General features: G+C 40.2%; 1 protein-coding gene across 3 annotated transcripts in view; it reads right to left on the bottom strand.

Annotated features, from left to right (window-relative positions):
• spict (magnesium transporter spict) overlaps positions 1-24337 on the bottom strand; it is a 222489-nt gene that overhangs the window by 158932 nt on the left and 39220 nt on the right. For all 3 annotated transcript variants that reach the window (XM_076203689.1, XM_076203688.1, XM_076203687.1), the window contains exons 5-8: positions 22781-22903; positions 11765-11907; positions 11456-11564; positions 10848-11011 (exon numbers count right to left, since the gene is read on the bottom strand). In XM_076203689.1, coding sequence (XP_076059804.1) covers positions 10848-11011; positions 11456-11564; positions 11765-11907; positions 22781-22903 — 539 coding nt within the window. The remainder of the gene's footprint in view (positions 1-10847; positions 11012-11455; positions 11565-11764; positions 11908-22780; positions 22904-24337) is intronic.

Here is a 24337-nt window from a genome sequence, read left to right as displayed (position 1 = left end):
ATAGAGAGATTAGGGAGGAACATCAATGTAGTAGTATTGGGAGACCTTAATGATAGGGTAGGAAATGAATCAATAGATGGAATGGTTGGCATATGTGGAGTTCCAGGAAAGATTTGTAGTGGAGAGTTGATGGTGGAGATGTGTCTAGAGAGTTGATAATAGCAAATACAGTGTTTCAGAAGAAAGTCAAGCATAAGTACACATGGGAGAGGGTGGTGGATGGAAGGGTGGTAGACAGAGCGTTAATGGACTATGTAATAGTAGATAGGAGTATAATAGGAAGAGTTAAGGATGTACATGTTCTAAGGGGAAGATAAGTTGAGACATGAGGATAGTGTGACAAAGAGGAAAAGGACAAAAGGTGAGAGAGGAGTGGGAGGGAGTGAAGGATAGAGTAGAACTAGGAGTGGAGGAGGAATGGGGATGGTTCAAGGAGGGCATCACAAGGTGTGCAAAGATGGTGTGTGGAACAAGGAGGATGGGAGAAAATAGAAGGTAGGGTAGTGATTGGTGGGATGTGGAAACAAAGAAGGTTGTAGAAGAGAAGAAGTGAGCTTTCACAGATTGGTTACAAAATAGGACGAGGGATTCATATGAGAGGTACAAATGAAAAGAGAACAGAAGCATAAGATAAAAGAGACAAAGAGGAGAGCAGATGTGAAATGGGGTAAGAGTATAACAGAAAATTTTGAAAGTAATAAAAAGATGATTTGGAAAGAAATTTAGAGAGGAAGAGGAGGCGAATCAAGAAGAGAAGAAAAGGTAAAAGGTGCAGATGGAGAGATGATAATGTAAAAGAAGGCATTAAGGGGAAGATGGGCAGAGAATTTTAGGAAGTTGTTAAATGTGAAGGAGGATAGGGAGGGAAAGGTTGTTGCAGTGGGAAGTGGTAAGAAAATAACTGTGATGAGTGAGGAAACTGGAGAAGAAATAAGGAAGGATGAAGTGAAGGCAGTTGTTAAGATGATGAGAGTAGGTAAGGCACCTGGTCTGGATGGATACCATACAGAATGTCTGAAAAAAGGAGGTAAAGTGATGGTGGACTGGCTGGTGAGGTTGTTTAATGTTTGTCTGAGAGAGGGTAGAGTGCTGGAGGACTGGAGGAGTGCCTTTATAGTTCCATTTTACAAGGGAAAAGGGAACAAGTGCAAGTGTAGTAGTTTCAGAGGTATTAGCTTGTTAAGTGTAGTTGGTAAGGCTTATGGGAGGGTCTTGATTGAGAGGATTAGGAGAGGAAGAGAGGGAGTAATTGGTGAGGAACAGTGTGGATTTAGGACAGGCAGAGATTGTGTATATCAGATTTTGGTATTTACCTAGTTGTATTATACGGGAAGGGAGCTATGCATCAAGTTTTTTCTTAAAATCTTGAATAGTGTTAGAAAACTGTTTCTTTGTCCATTTTCTTCCAAGTAGCTATAGGAAAAGGTAAGGATGTTTTTTGGGATTTTATGGATCTGGAAAAGGCTTATGACAGGGTACACAGGAAGGCACTGTGGGAGGTTTTGCAGATATACAGGATAGGAGGAAAGCTTTTTAGGAGCTGTCAAGAGTTTTTACGAGAGTAGAAGAGCATGTGTCAGAATTAGAAATGGAGAGAGTGAGTGGTTCTAGGTAAAGATGAGACTTCGTCAGGGATGTATTATGTTGCCTTGGCTGTTCAACTTATACATGGGTGGGGTGGTGCGAGAGGTAAATGCAAGGGTGGTGGATCAGGGATTGGAGATGGTTAAAGAAAATGGAGAAAAGTGGGAGGTGAGCCAGCTGTTGTTTGTGAATGACACTGCACTTGTGGCAGGATCAGAGGGGGGATTGAGGAAGTTAGTGACAGAGTTTGGGAGAGTGTGTGAAAGAAGGAAGTTGAAGATAAATGTGGGTAAAAGTACGGTGATGAGATGTACAAGGGGTGAAAGTGACAGCACACTGGAAGTGAGCATTAAGGGAGAGAGACTGGAGGAAGTGGATAGTTTTAGATATTTGGGTGCGAATGTGGCAGGAAAGGGAGGAGTAGGGGTGGAGATAGAATGTAGATTGAGAGAAGCGAGTAAATGTCTTGGTGGATTAAAAAGTGTAATGAGAAAGAGACATTTGGGAATGGTTACTAAGAGGAGGTTGTATGAAGGAGTGATTGTGCCAACAGTACTGTATGGGGCAGAAACATAGAACATAAGAAAGGAAAAGAGAGGGAGTTTAAATGTGTTTGAGATGAGGTGTCTGAGAAGTATGGTAGGAGTCACTAGGCTGGATAAAGTGAGAAATGAGGTGAGGAGGAGAACTGGGGTGGAAAGGGGGTTGGGAGATAGGGTGGATGAAAGAGTAATGCGATGGTTTGGACACATGGAAAGAATGAGTGAAGATTAGTAAAAGAGGTATGGATGGCAGATGTGGAGGGAGTGAACATGAGGGGGCGACCTAGGATGAGATGGATGGGGTAAAAGGGGTATTGGGGAAAAGAGGAATGTCAGTTGAGGAGGGACTGGAGAGGACAGAAGATAGGGGTGAATGGAGAATGGTTGTATATGGATGATGTTGTGGTGCATGAGGTGGAATGGGTGGGGGATGGAGGGTGAGGTAGTGTGAGAAAAAGTTTGACGCAGCCCGAAATGATTTCTCCCTGTCTTCTCCTTTTCTGCATTGGGGGATGGAGAGGGGGGGTCGCTGATTTAATGAAGTGGCTTTGCTGTGGATGTGCTGTGTCTTGCAACACTGCCTCTGACCCAGGGCAGTGGACAAGATGCAGGGATGACCCGCCATCCAGGAGTTGCCAAGATAAAAGGGAGGGTACAGGGTGGAGGGGAGTGTATTGGGGATGGAATGGGTGGGTATGGTTTTTAAGTCTTTGTTTTTTGGCTACCTCCCTTGTAAGGGGAAAAAAGCCTTGGTATATATATGTATGTATGTATTTTATGGGAAGAGAACTATGCTCATAGTGACCCACTTTTGTATCTTTCTGCATCCAGTTTTTTTTCTTAAAGTCATGTATAGTTTTAGCACACATTGTTTCCTCATTTAGTTTGTTCCAGATATCTATCACTCTGTGTGGGAAGCTGTCTTTTTCAGGTCTCTTCTGTAACTGTCCTCCTTAAGTTTCTTCTTGTGTCCTCTTGTTTTTCTTCTGTCCCACTTTAGTAAGTCATCTCTATCAAGAATTTCCATCCCTTTCTTAATTCTGTAGATGGTTAGCAAAGCACCTCTTTCTCTTCTTTGTTCCAGGATTGGTAGATTTAGTTTATCCAATCTTTGTATGTCAAATTGGAGAGTGTTGGAGTCATCTTTGTCGTTGCTCTTCGAATTCTTTCCAGTTTATTTAAATATATTTTTTTGGAACTAGGTGACCATAATGTTGCAGCGTATTCCAATTTTGGTCTAATCAGAGTAACTAGTATTTTCTTAACCATTTCTTCATCCATGTAATCAAAGTCTACTTTCATTGATCTTACATACATACATATGCCAAAGGCTATTTTCCTCCTTACATGAGAGGTAGCCAAAAAAAAAAGATATAGAAACCACTCCCACCCATTCCATCCCCTACATACTCCCCTCCCCTCCACCCTCTTTCCTCCCTCACATCTTGACACCTCCTGGATGACGGATCATACCTGCATCCTGTCCACTGCCTTGGGTCAGAAGCAGTGTCCCAAGACACAGCACATCCACAGCAAGGACACTTCATTAATTTGGCAACCCCCCCCCCCTCTCCATCCCCTCATGCAGAAAAGGAGAAGATGGGGAGAAATCCCTTTGGGCTGCATCAATTTATTTCTCATACATACTCCCTCACCCCCTATCCCCCACCCCCTCAAGCATCACAGCATCATCCATACACAACCCTTCTCCATTCACCCATCTTCTGTCCTCTCCCGTCCTTCCTCAACAGACATTCCTCTCTTTCATAATGCCCCTTTTACCCTATCCATCTCATCCTAGGACACTCCCTCATATTCACTCCTTCCACCTCTGCCTTCCACACCTCTTTTACTAATCTTTCTTCACTCATTCTTTCCATGTGTCCAAATCATCCTAATACTCTTTCATCCACCCTATCTCCCAACTCCCTTTCCACCACTGTTCTCCTCACCTCATTTCTCACTCTATCCAGTCTAGTAACCCCCATCACACTTCTCAAGACATTTCATCTCAAACATATTCAAACTCCTCTCTTCCTCTCTTATGTTCCATGTTTCTGCCCCGTACAGTGCTGTCGGCACAATCACTCCTTCATACAACCTCCTCTTAGCATCCAGTCCCAGATATCTATTTCTCATTACACTTTTTAATACACCAAGGCATTTACTCGCTTCTCTCAATCAACATTCTACTTTCACCCCTACTCCTCCCTTTCCTGCCACATTTCCACCCAAGTATCTAAAACTATCCACTTCCTCCAGTTGCTCTCCTGTAATATTCACTTCCAGCCTGCTGTCACTCTCTCCCCTTGTTCATCTCATCACCTTACTTTTATCCACATTTATCTTCAATTTCCTTCTTTCACACACCTTATCAATCTCTGTCACTAACTTCCTCAATCCCTCCTCTGATCCTGCTACAAGCAGTGTCATTAGCAAACAACAACTGGCTTATTTCCCACTTTTCTCCATTTTCTTTAACCATCTCCAGCCCCTGACCCACTAGCTTTGCACTTACCTCTCACACCACCCCATCCATGTATAAGTTGAACAGCCTGGGTGACATAACACATCCCTGATGAAGTCCCACCTTTACCTCAAACCATTCACTCTCTCCATTTCTAATCCTAACACGAGCTCTACTACTCTCGTAAAAACTCTTGACTGCTCTTAACAGCTTTCCTCCTATCCCATATATCTGCAGTACCTTCCTGTCTACCCTGTCATAAACCTTTTCCAGGTCCATAAAAGCCCAAAAAACATCCTTCCCCTTTCCTATAGCTTTCTCACATATCTGTCTTACCACAAAAATCTGATCTACACAACCTCTACCTCTAAATCCACACTGTTCCTCACCGATTACTCCTTCTGTTCCTCTCCTAATCCTCTAAATCAAGACACTCCCATTAGCCTTCTCAACTACACTCAACAAGGTGATCACTCTAAAACTACTACACTCACACTTGTCCCCTTTTCCCTTGTAAAGTGGAACTATACAGGCACGCCTCCAGTCCTCCAGCACTCTACCCTCTCTTGAACAAACATTAAATAACCTCACCAGCCAGTCCACCATCACTGTACCTCCTTTTTTCAGGCATTCTGCATGGCATCCATCCAGACCAGGTGCCTTACCTGCTCTCATCATCTTAACAGCTGCTTTCACTTCATCTCTTCCTATTTCTCCTCCATTTTCCTCACTCATCATTCTCATTTCCTTAGCGCTTCCCACTGCAACTACCTTTCCCTCCCTATCCTCCTTCACATTTAGCAACTCCCTAAAATACTCTGCCCACGTTCCTCTCACTGCCTTCTCTTCCGTTATCATCTCTCCATCTGCACCTTTTACCTTTTCTTTTCTACTTGATTCACCTCCTCTTCCTCTTTTAATAAGCTGATAGTTTCTCTGACAAATTTATTGACATGTTTGTCTGGTGTCATGTCATTTGAGATGGTTACTCCTTGGTCCCTTTCCGAGTTTACTTTTTTTACTTCCTTTGTACCAATTTTATATTGACATGATATTCTGCTTTTGTTTTTTCCAAATTCCATTATGCTACATTTATGTTAGTTCACTTTGCACTTCTGACTCCATTTCCAGACTTTGTCTAGGTCTTGAAAAGATTTATAGCCTTCCTCTGTAGTTACTCCTTTGAGTAGTTTCGCATCATCTGCAAAGAAGTTCATATAACATTCTACACCTTCATCCATACCACTTATATATATAGCAAACATTATTGGAGCTAATACAATGCCTTTAGGGACTCCACTTATCATATCTTCCCAATTTGAGTTCTTGTCTCTAAGTACCACCCTCATTTTTCTTCCGTTCAAGAAATCTTTCATCCATTCCAATAACTTTCCTTGTATTCCACCTATTATTTCAATTTTTCTTAGTAGCTTTTTGTGTGGTACTTTGTCAAAAGCCTTTTGTAAGTCCAAGAAAGCACAATCTGCCCATCTCTTTCTTGTATTATTTCTATTAATCTTGAGTAAAAGCATATTAAGTTTGTGGTACATGATCTTCCACTTCTAAAACCAAATTGTTTAGGATTTAGTATTTTGTTCTCTTCCAAGTGTTTAATCCATTTATTCCTAATAACTTTTTCACATATTTTTGCTACTGTGCTTGTAAGGGATACCAGTCTATAGTTTGTTGGATTTTCTTTGTCTCCTTTGTATATTGGTACAATATTTGTATTTTTCCAATCTTGTGGTACTTTTCCTTCTTTGAGTGAGAAGTCAATTATCTTGTGTATTATGTCCGTTAGTTCATCTATACATTCTCTCAATATCCAGTTTGCAATTCCATCAGGCCCGTGTGACTTTCTAACATCAAGGTTATTTATTTGGTCCCTTATTTCTTTCTGTGTCACCGTAATTTCTTTCATTACAGGGGATCTTCCTTGCTGTCCTTCATCCCAAATTTGTGAGCTTTCAATTGTAAATACAGACCTAAAATGCCTGATCATAACTTCAGCCATTTCTACATCATCTATATATTCTTGATTTCCTTCACACAGTTTCATTATTTCATGTTTGTCTTTTAGTTTATCATTTATATATCTGTAAAATAGACTAGGTTGGTCCTTGCATTTATCTATTATATCTTTTTTGTAGTTTCTTTTTTCCTCCCTGCGTATATCTACATATTCGTTTCTCAGTTCAATGTATGTTTGCCATTTGGACATTTTTTTTTGTCTTTTCCATCTTTTCCAGGCTTTGTCTCTTCTATCTTTAGCATCACTACACTTTGTTATACCAACATTTTATGTAAACCCTTTTTTGTTTCTTCTTTGGTACATATTCATCTGTTCCCTCCTTGTATTTTCTTTTTCTTTTTAATATGTTCCATTTCTCTTCCATCTTTGTTTCTTCATTTGAAAAATTATCCCAGTTTGTGTTTTGAATTTTTTTTCTAAGTCTTGCAAAGTACATTTTGTTGTACAATCTTCTTCGCTATGTTTCTCATTTCTTCTCACATCATTTTGTTCTTTAACCCCTTCAATACGGGCCAAAATCTTGCGGGCAGCATTAGCTGCCAGACGTGCCATGTTGCGTCATAATACTCGCATTATGAAAAATAAAGTCACCGCTATATTAATTGTTTTCTCTTTCACCCGTTAATTTTGATAACCATAGAAAATATGATGAAGCCAGTTTGCAGAGTATGGGGGTCACGCAGGTACAACTACAATAAATATAATCAAGACGCCAACGTCGGCATCCTCGCGTACCCACTTGCTTTTCATGACGCCTACGTAGGTGTCACCGTATGGAAGGGGTTAAGTATGAACTCTATTAGTATGTGGTCACTCTTCCCAACTGGTGCCTTGTAATTCATTTTGTCCACAATTTCAGGCTCAGATGTGAATAATAAGTCTAGTCTCAACAGTTTTTCATTGTATATCTGGTATTTTCCTTGACCCATTGAGTCAATGTATAGTCATTGATCATATCCAGTAGAGTGTTGCCCCAGAGTTCTTCTCCATCTTTTACTGTCATTTCTTTCCAATTTATTTCCTTTGTGTTAAAGTCACCCATAGTTACTATATTTCTTCCATCTTTCAGTAACTCGGATAGTGCATTCTTTGTGTCTTCCAGTAATTTGGAATGATCACTATCAGACCAAGCCTGTGTTTTGGGGGGAACATATACTACTGTAAATTTTCTACTTTTCATATTACTATTTAAAACTTCAATCATGATAATTTCCACGTTATCTTTTTCTTCTTTTATCTTTGTGACATTTAAGCTCTTTTTAGTCGATAACATGACTCCTCCCCTATTTATCTGTTCTATTTTTTGCCCAATGGTTGTACAGACCTTGTCCCACCATACTTGATGATATGGGACCTTTCAATTTTGTCTCCACAATTCCCATTATGTCTGGTTTCTCTAATAACAAATAGTCATTTAGTTCAATTATTCCAAAAATCACACTGTCCATGTTTGTGTATGCCACTTTTATTTCTTCTTTTTTCTCTTTTTTGGTTTATGTTTCCTTTTCTCTGATGTACCATTTTCTCAGCCTCAGTTCCAGTACTCTCCAAAAAAAATTCGTTCTTCTCTCATTTTTTCCTTTAGCTTCATTTCTTAGTGCTTTATCTTTCTCTATTTCCTCTTCACTTATTTCCTTTTCTATCCATACATTTTTAAATTTTCACTGCTGATGTGTTGGCACAGTGTATATAAATATATCTATTAACTTGTATTGTGATGTTGTATGTTTGTCGTGTATAGTGCAATGATTGTGTTATTGTAAGATTTAGTAGATGTGGTGCGCGCCATGGTTTGGCGCCAAAAATGTGAGCGTGGCGTCAGTAGTCAGTATTCAAGCAGCCTTGACGACTGCCGCACGCATTTTTTGTGCTTGTGTTCTTTTGTGTATCTAAATATACTTGTGCCTTGACTTTCGTTGTGTCTTAATTTTGCCACCCAGAACACTAGTTTTGCTGCTTTTGATAGTATCTCTTCAGCTATCATTCAAGTCCTTAGTTTGATTTTCATTGGCCTATAGTGTTTTTCTTTAGAGTATGTGCCTGTTCTTTGCACGTCACCAATTTCATTGTCCAGTTCTTGACCCTCGTCCTGAACCACTTTCAATATTTCCTTCACAATTTCTTTCTCTTCTTTTTTTTTTATACCATAAACCACGATGCATTTCTTTTTATCCATTGTCTCTCACCTCAATTTCCTTTTCTTTGATTACATTACTGTTGTTTTTGCATTCTCCTCTACCTGTTGTTGTACTATTTCTTTGAAAGAGATTTTTTATTTTCACTTTCCTGTTTCCACTGATTTGTTATTTCAAGGAGATCCATCTCTCTCATTGATTCTCCAACTTTTTCGGTCACTGCTTGTATTTGTTCTTGGACCTCTTTCTTCAGCTCTTTGTTTCTGTTTCTATCCTTGTTTTCCTTTCTTTCATTTTCTGTTTTAATCATACTTAGTTCACTTTTTAGATCATTCAACTCTAATTATTTCCTCATTAGTTCTACATAAGTTTATAGTTTGTGCAAAGCTCTATAATCTATTTTCAAAACTATCAATTCTTCCATCAAATCATTGATGTCTTGATTCCTGAGTACATTGCTAACCCTAGTTTCTCTTTCTGTATCCATAACTTTTCCTATTGCTCCCCTTTCCCTATGAAATCCCCAAAAAAACATTGCTTTCCCACCCTTGAGTAGTCTTTGGAGTTTAGTTTAGACACATTCTCTTTGGTACTACACCTAGTGGTGATTCCACTCGACTCATATCCAGGCCTCTCTTGGTTGGTTCATAAATTCTTTTATCTTCTTTTCTTTCCTCCATTTCATGCTATACTATACTTTTTCCAGAACTGGATTTTACACCTTACCGGTCACTCGAATACAGCCCAATCATCCCAAAAATAACAAGTTGTTTCCTTGATCCAAGTGACAAAACGCTAAGTTGGAGCTTGTCTGCTAGACTTCCTCTCCAATGACGATGGAGTGTGTAATATGGTGAGTAGTGTTGAGGGCTCTTGCACAGAACTGAGTAACTATCATTTTCATAATGTGTTCTATGGGAAGGATTTTGGTTCCTGTGTTCAAGTGTTCTATTGAGGTGGTTTTGGTGCATCCTTCTATTATTCTCAATGTATTATTTTGTCAAGTTTGTTGGGTGTCTGAGTTTTCCTGATTGTCCTTGAGTGTGGCTCTCAAGAACTGTTTTTAGACTATTAGTGGTTAGGAGGATGGGTTCATATTTACCTTAAAATTATGCATCTCTATGATTCAGATGCTTCTCATCACCTCAAATGACATTATGACATATCGCCTATAAAAAAACTATTAACCTTACATGTCATGTAACTCAGTCTTGCACATAACTTTTATTAAATATATTTCATATCTACATACATATACATATATCAACAGTTTTTTCCCCCTTACAAAGGAGATAGCCAAAAAAACAAAGGCATAAAATCCACTCCAATCCATTCCATCCCCACATACTCCCCTCCCATTCACCCCCTCCCTCCCTCTTATCTTGGTTCCTCCTGGATGACAGGTCATCCCTGCATCTTGCCCACTGCCCTGGGTCAGAGGCAATGTAGCAAGACACAGCACCTCCCCCTCTCTATCCCCTCATGCAGAAAGAGAGAGGGTGGGGAGAAATCCCTTCAGACTATGTCAAAAATATGATTCAAACATTCCCTCACCCTCATCCCTCACCCACTTCCTTCCATGCATCTCAACATCATCCATACACAACCATTCTCCATTCACCCATCTTCTGTCTTCTCCCTTCCTTCATCAACAGACATTCCCCCTCTTTCCCAATGTCCCTTTTACCCCAACCATCATCTCATCCCTGGTTGCCCCCTCATGTTCACTCCTTCCACCTCTGCTTTCCATACATCTTTTACTAATCTTTCTTCACTCATTTTTTCAATGTATCCAAACCATACCGATACTCTTTCATCAACCCTATCTCCCAATTACCTCTCCATCTCCACTCTTCTCCTCATTCCTCACTCTATCCATCCTAGTAACCCTTACCATACTTCTCTGGCATTTCATTTCAAACACAAACTCCTCTCTTCCTCTGTGCAGATGAAAATTCAAACTTGACAGAACTATCACATATCAATATATACATGAACTTCTAGAGTTTTTGAAAACTGATTAAAATCCTACAGTTCATTATTCTAATTTTGGAAGAAAAAAACAAAAAAATCACCAAAGGTTTTACCTTTACAGCAAGCCCTAAAGCCTTGCATCCTAGCACTGAGAATCCTCCAATGAGGGAACATATGGCTATGTAGATGATGACAGTCCTTGTGCCATAGCGCGGGCCAAAGTGGAACATCAACACCAAAGCCATTATCACAACAATGACTACATATACAATGAACCCTGCAAATAAGAGGCTCATGAAGTAAATGTTTACCATGAGAATCTCTTATACAAGCATATGTACATATCTACAAACTGAGCATAAATTTCATATATTCCAATCAATCAATTGTTGCTTCAAGTTTCATTGGGCAGATCTCTAAGGAATAAGAGTTTGGAATGTGTTACATTAGTGTGGAACTGTTTCTATATCACCAGCTGAAAGTGGTAGAGAGAGGGGAGCAGTTGCTGACTGTCAGTTCTCCAAGTGTGTAAAAGTGTAACAAATACAATTGAAGCTGATAGAGACAAATCTTGGGCCCAGTCTGAAGACAGTCTTGATAGAGGTGAATGGGTTGTTGTGTTTTAAAAATTGACAGTTTTGCTGTCTATGTTGCAGGACCATCACATGCAGGCACCCATCACTGGTCCTTTTGATATCCAAATCTTTGAGAATATGCTAACCTGGATCAGCCAGTTTTGAGCTGAGATCCTCCATATTGCTAACCTCCGTTTCTTGTGGTGCATGGATGACAACAACTGTGGAGCCAAGGAGACATAATGCACATCCAACCTATGGGTGTTCCAACAAAATACTATTTAACCATCAGTACTGGACAACTGAATGCATTGTTATTTGTTGTCAATACCTTATGGACATAACACATGAAACAGCATTATTTTATGTTCAGAGATTAATTTCCACTCATACTCTATGGAAAACATATTTTGCTTAACATAATTATATCCATCAACAATTATGATATGTCTCACCTTGCCAAGAATATTGAGAGCTTCTCCAAGAAATCTGGCTGAAAGAATGGCTGTGACAATGACAGACAATGCTCCAAGGGGAGTCACCAGTGTTGCAGGAGCAAAGGCATATGCCACAAAATTTAAGGCTTCTCCTAACCCCACTGTAAAACAAAGGGCAATATGAAATTAGAGATTTTGTTGAAAAGATTATATATATATATATATATATATATATATATATATATATATATATATATATATATATATATATATATATATAAAACTATTGGATTTGACAGATGATTGTGTGGGTGGAGGAAGAACAAAGATGGGCTGGAACTCAAACATTTCAACCGAATCGGTCTTCTTCAGAAAGCTTGTCTAAAAACTGGGTGAATCTTAAATCCATACACATTCAATGTAGGAAACTTGAACAGGTCATCCCATGGGCTGTCTAGAGATTCCCATTCCCATATGTCCCATACCAAGTACATGCTTCCCTATTGAATCTATTATCAATTTACTAACTACCTTAGATAAACATACCAAACCTTCCCTGTCATTGGTGTTTGCAAAAGTGTTGATATAAGCAGCTTCAACCATTTTCTCATGCCCCTTTTTAATCCCTTGTGTAGAATCTCGGCCCCATCCCAGTGAGGCAAATGTCCACATTTGTCAGCATGCTGAACGATTGTGTTGGACGTCCTGCATTATCTCAAGTCCTTTCTATGTTTAGCTAGGCATTTCTCGACACCTCAACCTGATTTGCCTTAGTATGCAGAGGTGCACTTACTACATGGAATGCGGTAAATGTCACCAAGAATATTTTGGGCCAATATCTTTTTATTATTGTTCTTGATCATTTTTCCTACTTTTGCATTATAACCCTTTGCTATTTTCACCCCACCTTTCATGAGAAATCTGTCAATAACCTTGGTTTTCTTGGAGTTGGGAGCTGAAATGTATTTTATTTCTCTCAAGAAATTGGTTATTTAGTTTCATGAAAAAGTTCCTAGCTTTTTTTTTCATTTTGCAAATTAATCCCCCTGATATCTTAATTTCTTAAAGGTACTATCTATGTGAGATAATTCATCTTCTAAAAGGTCCTCACTGCAAATACGAAAAGCCCTGTTGAAGACACCTATGAGCATGCCAGTTTCTAGTTACTCACTGTGTCCTGGGAAGTAGTGTACAAAGTTGTCTCTATTAGTCAGTTTTCTATACATTGAGGATCTTACCTTTTCATCCCTCCTGTGCACCATTGTATCAAGGAATGATAACTTGCAGTCAATGTTCATCTTTACAGTGAACTGTATATACTTATGGATATTATTGAGATTATTTAACTTACATCCAATGTTGGTATCCTCTGACATTACGATAACATCGTCCACATACCTTAACCACGTGGTGCCTCTGCCCATAACCCTTTTGTATTTATCTACCTCCAAAGTTTCCATAAAAAGACTGGCCAACACTACAGAAAGAGGACTTCCCATTGCAAGACCTCTGTGTTTCCTATATTCTTTCCCACTGAACGTAAAAGCACCAAATTTGACACAGTACTCAGAGAAAAATATTCAGGTTGGAAGGTGATCAGTGGAGTTCCGCAAGGATCTGTATCGGCTCCAATGTTTGCTATTTATGTGAATGACATGGATGATGGTGTGCAATGTTACATGAGCTTTTTTGCAGACGACACTAAATTATTAACCCCTTCCATACGGTGCCGCACACGTAGGCGTCATGGGGAGCGAGTGTATTCACGAGGCTGCCATATCGGCGTCTTGATTATATTTATTGTAGTCGCCCCTCCATAATGACATTCTTTCTAATTCTTTTGTTATCGCATTTTCTATGGTTATCAAAATTCACGGGTGAAGAGAGAATGATCGATATAAGCGGTGACTATATTTTATGATGCGAGTATTATTACGACACGTCGTACGGCTGGCATTGGCTGCTGCCACCGAGATCTAAGTCCATGACGCCTACGTGTGCGGCACCGTATGGAAGGGGTTAAGGAAAGTAAAAACCAAAAAGGATTGCGAATCACTACAGGAAGACCTGAATAAGGTATGGAACTGGAGTCAGAAATGGGAAGTGCAATTCAATATTAAGAAGTGTAGCATAATGGAGTTTGGAAAAAGTAAAAATAGAATATCAGGAAAATATACAATTGGAACTAAAAAGGTAAAGAAAGTGGGATCTAAAAAAGATTTGGGAGTAATTATCTCAAACAACTTGTCCTATGATAAACAAATAAACGAAATTGTCAGAGAATCTCATAATCTACTAAGATCAATAAAAGTGGCATTTACATATTTGGACGAAGAAATTATTTAAAAAATATTAGTCACACTGATAAGGCCTAGACTAGAATATGTGGCGACATTGTGGTCACCCAGTACCAAAAAGAATATAAAGAGTATAGAAAGAATCCAAAGAGCAGCCACAAAAATGGCTCCTACACTTTCAAACTTGTCATATGAAGAGAGACTGGTTAAAATGGAGTTACCGCCTCTGGAGCAAAGAAGAGAGAGAGGCGACCTACTGCATCTATAGAATCATGAAGGGCACAGAAATACTCAATAGAAAGGACTTGTTATACTGGGATAAGAGAAACAGAAGAGGACATGGAAAGAAACTAAAAAAAATAGTTATAAAAGAGATCTGAGGAACAGTTTCCCACATAGAGTGGTGGACACTTGGAAGAAACTGGACGAAAAAATAGTGTGTGCAAAAACCATTCAGGAATTTAAGAGCAAACTGCGAGATACAAAAGTGGGACACCACGAGCATAGCTCCCCTTCCTGGTACAACTAGATAAATACAGGGATACAAGTTTACCATAATCCACTCTGGGAACTGGCAGATCATCATCATTAAGATTGTTTATGACCCTCTCACTTACTCTTACTCCAATGGCTATCAGGACTGCAGTCCCCTCACCGCTTTCACTATGCCTCTCCAGACCAATCTGTCCTCCGCTGTTTCCTTTCAATTTTGTAGGTCAGGGTTAATGTGGGCCACGTCATTCGCCACTCCATCGCTCCACCAGTACCTAGGTCTTCCCTGGGGGCGTCTACCCCTTATACTTCCCTCTATCACCATTTTTGGCCATCTTGTTGGCTCCATCCTGGCACAGTGACCGGCCCACCTTGCCCTTCTCCCACTTGCGAAATTATGCAGTATTTGTCGTCCTGTCTGTTCTCTAATTTCCCTATTGTGCCTTCATCTCCATTCTCCCAATTCTGCATCATACACTGGGCCCAGAATTCTTCTAATAATGGTGTTTTCAAAGACTTCAAGTTTTCTTTTTCTTTGTTTGGTCAATGTCCAAGTCTCACATCCATATAACACTGTTGTATGTTCTCATTTTCATTTTCTTGCTAACCTTTTTGCTTCTCATGATGGTAGAGAGAGCATGGTAGCATCTGTTTCCTGCTGCAATCCTTTCATTTATTTCAATGTCCATCTCATTTTTTTCCATTACAAGGGCTCCTAAATATTTGAATTTGTTTGTATATTGCACATTTAGGGTTCCGACCTGCATGTTGCCTCTATTGCCACCTTCTCTACTCATTTTTATGATTGCGGTCTTACTCTCATTGCACACCAGGCCTACTTGCCCCGCTGTGTTCTGGAATGGTGTGAATATTTCGTTAATCTCATCCATATTCTTGGCTATCATCACAACGTCATCTGCATAGGCTAAAAGCCCTATATTTCCGGTGTCAAATCTCGCTCCTGAGTGGTTAACCACTTCCATATGGTGACGCCTACATAGGTGTCATGACGAGCAAGTGGGTACGCGATGATGTCGGCGTCTTGATTATATTTATTGTAGTCGTACCTACATAACATCCATTCTCTCTAAACTGGCTTCATCATATTTTCTATGGTTATCAAAATTCACGGGTGAAAGAGAACGAACGATTGAGCACTGACTATATTTTTTATAATGCGATTATTATGACGCAACATCGCACGTCGGGCAGCTAATGCTGCCAGACGTGCGATGTGACCCGGAGTGAAGAGGTTAAGACTCTCCCTGGCTGCCTTTTACATCACGAGGTTGAAGAGTGTTGGAGATAGGATGCATCCTTGCCTCAGTCCATTAATTACCTTGAACTCTTCTGTTTCCTTCCCCCCTACCTTTACTAGATCCTCAGATGCACCCTTGCCTCAGTCCACTAATTACCTTGAACTCTTTTGTCTCCTTCCCCTCTACCTTTACTGGATCCTCAGAGAACTTCAAGCACCAGAGAAACTGGTCTCTCTAATAAAGGCATGCTATGTAGATAGCAGATGCATAGATATGACCCTCTTAGCATCAACTAATACATTCTCCACGCCTATATTTGTAAATAGAGCTTTTACATCATAACTAGCCAATTTCTTACCATTAAAATCTAAATTGATTGCTCTTAACAGCTTTTCTCCTATCCCATATATCTGCAATACCTCCCACAGTGCCATCCAGCCTACCCTGTCATAAGCCTTTTCCAAATCCATAATGGCCCAAAAAACACCCTTACGATGTTATTTTTTTTACCATTTCCTCATCCAAATAGTCAAAAGCCACTTTCATCAACCTTAGTAAGTTGATGGTTTCTCCAACTATTTTATTGATATGTTTGTCTGGTGACATGTCTTTGCTGATAATTACTCCTAGGTCCCTTTTCAAGCTCACGTTTTTTACTTCTTCACCAAGTTTATAATTCCTTGATATTCTATTTTTACTTTTTCCAAACATGCCTATGCACACTGGACATCAAATGGGTTGATAACACTTAGCTACCTCCCTGGTAAGGGGGTGCCTTTGGTACATAGATGGATAGATGTATGTCAGTATCTGTAGAAGAAAATACCCATAATATGGTTGTGAAATGTAGTGAAATAGTATAATTAATACATAATAAGAATGTGACCACCACGGGTGTCACAGGAATTGCTCATGTTGGCCATGTTTATGCACTCATGATATGAATTCAGCATATAAACATGATATAGAGGCTTTGGAGTGAAAATAGAAATGCATTGTGGTGTTGTGATGCTTAAAATTATGCTATTGACAGTTTATTACTCAAAGTATCAGCTGGCCGATCTGCTGATCACCCAAGGGTGTATTTACCTACCTAGTTGTATTATACAGGAAGGAGAGCTATGCTCGTGGTAACCCGTCTTTGTATCTTGCAACATTTAGTTTGTTCTTAAATTCATGTATGGTGTTTGCACACACTATGGTTTTGTCCAATTTGTTCCAGACATCATCACTCTGTGTGGAAAGCTTTTTTTTTTTTTGACAGATCTCTTCTATAACTGTCCTTTTTGAGTTTATTTTCATGTCCCCTTGTTTTTCTTCTATCCCAATTTAATAAGTCTTCTCAATCAATTTGTTCCAGACATCACTGTGTGGAAAGCATTTTTTTTCCAGATCTCTTCTGTAACTGTCCTTTTTGAGTTTCTTTTCATGTCCCCTTGTTTTCCTTCTATCCCAATTTAATAAGTTTTCTCTATCAAGGACTTCCATGTCTTTCATAATTCTGTAAATGGCTAATAAATCACCTCTTTCTCTTCTTTGTTCCAGGGTTGGTAATTCCAATTTAGACAATCTTTGCTCATATGTCAGTTTTGAAAGTGTTGGGGCCATATTTGTAATTGCTATTTGGATTCTTTCTATTTCCCTTATACAGTATTCTTTTTTATACTGGGTGTCCATACTGTTACTGCATACTCCAAACTTGGTCTTATCAGTGTGACTAGTATTTTCTTTACAATTTCCTCATCCAAATATTTAACCTCTTCAGTACGGGCCTTAAATCTCGCGGGCAGCAGCCAATGCCAGCCGCACGACGTGTCGTAATAATACTCGCATCATAAAATATAGTCACCACTTATATTGATCGTTCTCTCTTTCACCCGTGAATTTTGATAACCAAAGAAAATGTGATTACATTCAGTTTAGAGAGTATGTCATAACGGAGGGGCAACTACAATAAATATAATCAAGACGCCGATATGGCAGCCTCGCGTATCCACTTGCTCCTCATGACGCCTACGTATGCGGCACCGCATGGAAGGGGTTAAAAGCCACCTTTATTTATCTTAATAAATTGTAGGTTTCCCTGACTACTTTGTTTATCTGCTTGTCTGGGAACATGTCTTTGGTGATGATTACTTCTAGGTCCTTTTCGGAATCAACTTTCTTTATTTCCTTTGCATGAACTTTATATAGTCCTGATATTCTTTTTTTTTTTACTTTTTCCAAATTCCATAAATGTCAAGCTCACCTCCCATTTTTTACTCCATTTCCAGACCTTGTTCAGATATCTCTGTAGCGATTCACAATCTTTTTCCGTACTTTCTTTAGTAATTTTGTGTCATCTGCACAGAAGTTCATCCAACATTCTACACCTTCATCCATGTCATTTACATATATAGCAAACATTATTGGAGCCAGCACTGAACCCTGTGGGACTCCACTTATCATTTTTATCTAAGTAGATTTTTTGTCTCTGAGCACCACTCATTTTTCTTCCATGCAAGAAATCTTCCATCCATTTCAATAGCTTTCCTTGTATACCTCCTGTTGTTTCAAATTTTCTTAATAATTTTTGTGTGGTACTTTATCAAATGCCTTCTGTAACAGTAATATGCACAAACATTGCAAGGGGCAGGTGATTTGGGCAGGAAATTGGGCACTTCACTCTTTTGTATCATTCGTATTTGGCAACTATCTGGTAGGGTGCAACACCATTTTCCACATTATAATTTCTGAATGGTAAGAAAATGGAAAAAGCCTGTGAGAAATAATTTTTCTTTCATTTTTATATATTTTTGTGAAGGGCACTTTTGGAGCACAGGGCAAAGGGGCAGGTGCTCGGGCACCCCCAGCACCCCCCCTCTGCACGGGCTTGTTCTGAAGTCCAAGAAAGTACAGTCTGCCCATCCGTCCCTTTCTTGCATTATATCTATTAACCTGTGAGTTTCACATTTTTTTCTCAAGTTCCACTTATTACAGTTAACATTGATGTAAAAGAAATGTGTGTAGAAGAAAATACACGATATAAAATAAGAATGACATGAATTATGATGACAATATGTAACATGCATTTGACCAGACCTAATGAGATGAAAACTGTACTGTACTGTATCACAAGTTCATAAATTATCATTATTACTACAAAAAGGTCACATAAAGAAGACTGGCTTCCATAGACACTGGCAGATAACATACATACATACATACATATACCAAGGCTTTTTTCCCCCTTACCAGGGGGGTAGCCAAAAAGGACAAGGCACAAAAACATTCCCACCCATTTCATCCCCGAAAACACTCCACACCCCTCCACCCTCCCTCCCATCTCAGCACCTCCTAGATGACGGGTCATCCCTGCACCCTGTCCACTGCCCTGGGTCAGAAGCAATGTCGCAGGACACATCACATCCACAGCAAGGCCGCTTTATTAAATCGGCGACCCCCCCCCTCTCCGTCCTCCCATATAAAGGAGAGGACGGGGAGAAATCCCTTCGGGCTGCGTCAAAAAGTTTGGCTCACACACACTACCTCACCCCCATTCCCCCGTCCAATCCACCTCATGCATCACAACATTTTCCATATACAACCATTCTCCATTCACCCCTGTCTTCTGTCCTCTCCCATCCTTCCTCAACATACCGGTACATTCTCCTCTTCCCCAAAGCCCTCTTCACCCCATCCATCCATCTCATCCTAGGACGTCCCCTCATGTTCACTCCGTCCACATCTGCCTTCCATACCTCCTTTACTAGTCTTTCTTCACTCATTCTTTCCATGTGTCCAAACCATCCTAATACTCTTCCATCCACCCTATCTCCCAACTCCCTTTCCACCCCTGTTCTCCTCCTCACTTCCTCATTTCTCACTCTATCTAGCCTAGTAACCCCTACCATACTTCTCAGACACTTCATCTCAAACACATTCAAGTTCCTTCTCTCTTCCTCTCTCATGTTCCATGTTTCTGCTCCATACAGTGCTGTTGGCACAATCACTCCTTCATACAGTCTCCTCTTAGCATCCATTCCCAGATTCCTATTCCTCATTACACTTTTTAAACCACCAAGGCATTTACTCGCTTCTCTCAATCTACATTCTACCTCCACCTTCACTCCACCCTTTCCTGCCACATTTGCACCCAAATATCTAAAACTATCCACTTCCTCCAGTTGCTCTCCCTTAATGCTCACTTCCAGATTACTGCCACTTTCACCCCTTGTACATCTCATCACCTTACTTTTACCCACATTTATCTTCAGTTTTCTTCTATCATACACTCTCCCAAACTCTGTCACCAGCTTCCTCAATCCCTCCTCCGATCCTGCCACAAGCGCAGTGTCGTCCGCAAACAACAGCTGGCTCACCTCCCACTTTTCTCCATTTTCCTTAACCATCTCCAATCCCTGACCCACCACCCTTGCATTTACCTCTCACACCACCCCATCCATGTATAAGTTGAACAGCCAGGGTGACATAACGCATCCCTGACGAAGTCCCACCTTTACCTCAAACCACTCACTCTCTCCATTTCTAATCCTGACACAAGCTCTACTACTCTCATAAAAACTCTTGACAGCTCCCAGAAGCTTTCCTCCTATCCCATATATCCGCATAACCTCCCACAGTGCCTTTCTGTCTACCCTGTCGTAAGCCTTTTCCAGATCCATAAAGGCCCAGAAAACATCCTTCCCCTTACCTATAGCTTTCTCACATATCTGTCTTACCACAAAAATCTGATCTACACAACCTCTACCTGTCCTAAACCCACACTGTTCCTCACCAATTACTCTCTCTCTTCCTCTCCTAATCCTCTCAATCAAGATCCTCCCATAAGCCTTCCCAACTACACTTAACAAGTAATCCCTTAGAAACTACTACATTCACACTTGTCCCCCTTTCCCTTGTAAAGTGGAACTATACACGCACTCCTCCAGTCCTCCGGCACTCTACCTTCTCTCCAGCAAACATTAAATAACCTCACCAACCAGTCCACCATCACTATACCTCCTTTTTTAAGACATTCTGCATGACATCCATCCAGACCAGGTGCCTTACTTGCTTTCATCATCTTAACTGCTGCCTTCACTTCATCCTTCCTTATTTCTCCTCCATTTTCCTCACTCATCACTCTCATTTTCTTAGCATTTCCCACTGCAGCTATCTTTCCCTCCCTATCCTCCTTCACATTAAACAACTCCCTAAAATATTCTGCCCATCTTCCCCTTACTGCCTTCTCCTCCATTATCATCTCTCCATCTGCACCTTTTACCTTTTCTTCTCTACTTGATTCGCCTCCTCTTCCTCTCTTAATTTCTTTCCAAAACATCTTTTTATTACTTTCAAAATTTTCTGTCATACTCTTACCCCATTTTAAATCTGCTCTCCTCTTTGCCTCCTTTACCTTTTTCTTTACTTCTCTTTTCTTTTCCCTGTACGTCTCATATGACTCCCTTGTCCTCCTTTGTAACCAATCTGTGAAAGCTCACTTCTTCTCTTCTACAACCTTCTTCATTTCCTCATCCCACCATTCACTACCCTTCCTTCTATTTCCTCCTGACCTACTTGTTCCACACACCATCCTTGCACACTTTGTGACTCCCTCCTTGAACCATCCCCATTCCTCCTCCACACCTACCTGCACTCTATCCTTCACTCCCTCCCACTCCTCCTTCAGCTTCCTCTTGTACTCCTTCTCCTTTTCCTCTTCGTTTAGAGAGTTCACCCTAAGCACCTCCCTACCTTTTGTCCCTTTCCTCTTCCTCCATCTGTCCTCCACTCTCAACTTACCTTCCACCAGAAAATGATCTGATATTCCCCCACCCTCTCCCCTTAGCATATGTACATCCCTAACTCTTCCTATCATAATCCTACTTACCACTACATAGTCCATTAAAGCTCTATCTACAGATAACACAAGAGGAAATAGAAGAGATTTTGGCTGCAAAAATTCAGAAACTGAGGAACAGTTGGAGGACAGTGATGATGATGGTCCAGACAGTGAGGATGAGACTGTCCTCTTCAACTTCTACAGGTGGTAATATTGGTGTAAAACCAGTTTGGTCAAAATTACAAAATGTGAGGACCAATAACCCCACAAAACTAAAAGGCGTAATGGGCTTCAGTAGCACTCACAAAGTTACTGGCATAGATAACTGTACCCCATATCAATTTCAAAAGTTCTCCCCATAACATGGCCAAAGGTTATTGATTTAATTTTTGTATTGACTACTTGCACCCTGCCCACCGCCCTGGGTCAGAAGCAGTGTCGCAAGACACAGTACATCCACAGCAAGGCCGCTTCATTGTGGGCAGGGTGCAGGGATGACCCGTCATCCAGGAGGTGCTCAGATGAGAGGAAGGGTGGGAGGGGTGTGGAGTGTATTTAGGGATGAAATGGGTGGGAGTGTTTTTATGCCTTTCCCTTTTTGGCTACCTCCCTTGGAAGGGGGAAAAAGCCTTGGTATATGTATGTATTGACTACTGTACTAAATAAATTATTATAAAGTTGTATGTGCACCATTTCCATGAATTCCAAAGGTTCTATTGTGTGCATAACTGTATAGGTGCATATTTTCATATGGATATTTCTTATGATATTAACCATCAAATGCTAGGTTTTACAATTTCTATATATTCTTATAAGTAGATACATGTGTTTTGAAGTACAATGGCTATAAATAAGCAGCATATCTGTAAATAACAAAGGTTAAATCCCCACTTTCTCATGGTCTTTTTTGAACATAGAAAAAAAAAAAAAAAAAAAAAAAATCCAAGAAGATCCAGGAAAATCTGTTTCTACTTTACATGAAAATTATTGTCATTATAAAATTCAGACATCTATTACCAAATGACGGCACATTTGATGGACATTTGACATTTTGTTTTTTGGGTGGAAAATGGGCATCACAGAGGAATAATAATTATCTACCCTAATTAAGTGATTAAAGGGCTTAGAGGAACTTTACAACCTATTACAACTTAAAACTTACTTGACAGAAGTCCTGCCCACCAAAGCCAGTGTCTAAGATATCCATAGCCACCAGCACCAGCTCGTACACCTCCAGACTTCCCTAAAGCAAGCAGACTTTTCTTCTTTATGATAAAACTGCTCCCTGTATAATAACAAAAATGCCAGAGAGATTAATACAAGCCCAACAACTTAAGCACTTTATTCCCATAAAATAATAATTAATCATTTCATTAATTCATATACAAACATGCTTAAAGGCCTTTTCCCCATTATAAGAGAAGTGGCCAAGTCACAGCATACACCAACATCACACCCATTGTCCCTCCTACAACACACCATAGATGAAAAGTCATCCCTGTCACCTGCCTCATCACTTAGGTCTAAGCAATGCAACAAGACATTCATATGTAGTTATAATAACAAAAGCTACCTAAAGTTTCAATGATTTGAACCCTCCCCACAGCAGTCAGCAACAGTTTTCAGGCCATCCCATAGATTTCTCTAGGCAGAAACTTTGCATTCTTATTTGTACTGTAATTGTTCCCATGGCACTGTATAAAGCTTGGGGACCATTGCCAGTCACTGAGGGGCTTTTGTGTTTCCAGTCTGTGATTTTCTATGCAAAAATCACTACTATTACATCAAACTATGAGACATGTATAATATATCTCTCCTTCAGTGACAATGAACTTTCTGTTGTTGTTGTTTGTTGTTGATCACATGTTTGATCACATGTTGTTGATCACATGTTTGGCAACAATCAATCAATCAATCCATGGCCTTTACGTTGACAACATTATCAAAGCAGGTCCACAATTCACACATATATACATACATATACCATAGGCTTTTTCCCTTTACAAGGTAGGTAGCCAAAAAACAAAGGCATAAAAACTATTCCCACCCATTCCATCCCTATCACACTCCACTCCCCTCCCTCTTATCTTGGCACCTCCTGGATGATGGGTCATACCTGCATCTTGTCCACTGCCCTGGGTCAGAAGCAGTGTAACAAGGCACAGCACATCCACAGCAAGAATGCTTCATTAAACTGCCGACACCCCTCTCTGTCCCCTAATGCAGAAAAGGAGAAGATGGGGAGAAATCCCATAGGGCTGCATCAAATTTTTCACACACATACTCCCTCACTCCCCTATCCCCCCACCCATTCCACCTCATGCATCGCAGCATCATCCATATACAACCATTTTCCATTCCCCCCTGTCTTCTGTCCTCTCCCATCCTTCCTCAACAGATATTCCCCTCTTCCCCAAAGCCCCTTTCACCCCATCCATCCATCTTATCCTAGGTCGCCCCCTCATGTTCACTCCCTCCACATCTGCCTTCCATACCTCCTTTACTAGTTTTTCTTCACTCATTCTTTCCATGTGTCCAAACCATCCCAATACTCTTTCATCCACCCTATCTCCCAACTCCCTTTCCACCCCTGTTCTCCTCCTCACCTCCTCATTTCTCACTCTATCTAGCCTAGTAACCCCCATCATACTTCTCAGACACCTCATCTCAAACACATTCAAACTCCTTCTCTCTTCCTCTCTTTTGTTCCATGTTTCTG

Source organism: Oratosquilla oratoria, chromosome 20, assembly GCF_046742065.1.
Source record: "Oratosquilla oratoria isolate Oo_2021 chromosome 20, ASM4674206v1, whole genome shotgun sequence".
NCBI classification, from domain to species: domain Eukaryota; kingdom Metazoa; phylum Arthropoda; class Malacostraca; order Stomatopoda; family Squillidae; genus Oratosquilla; species Oratosquilla oratoria.
Note: the sequence above shows the minus strand (reverse complement) of the source record. Positions and strands in the feature narration are given on the sequence as shown.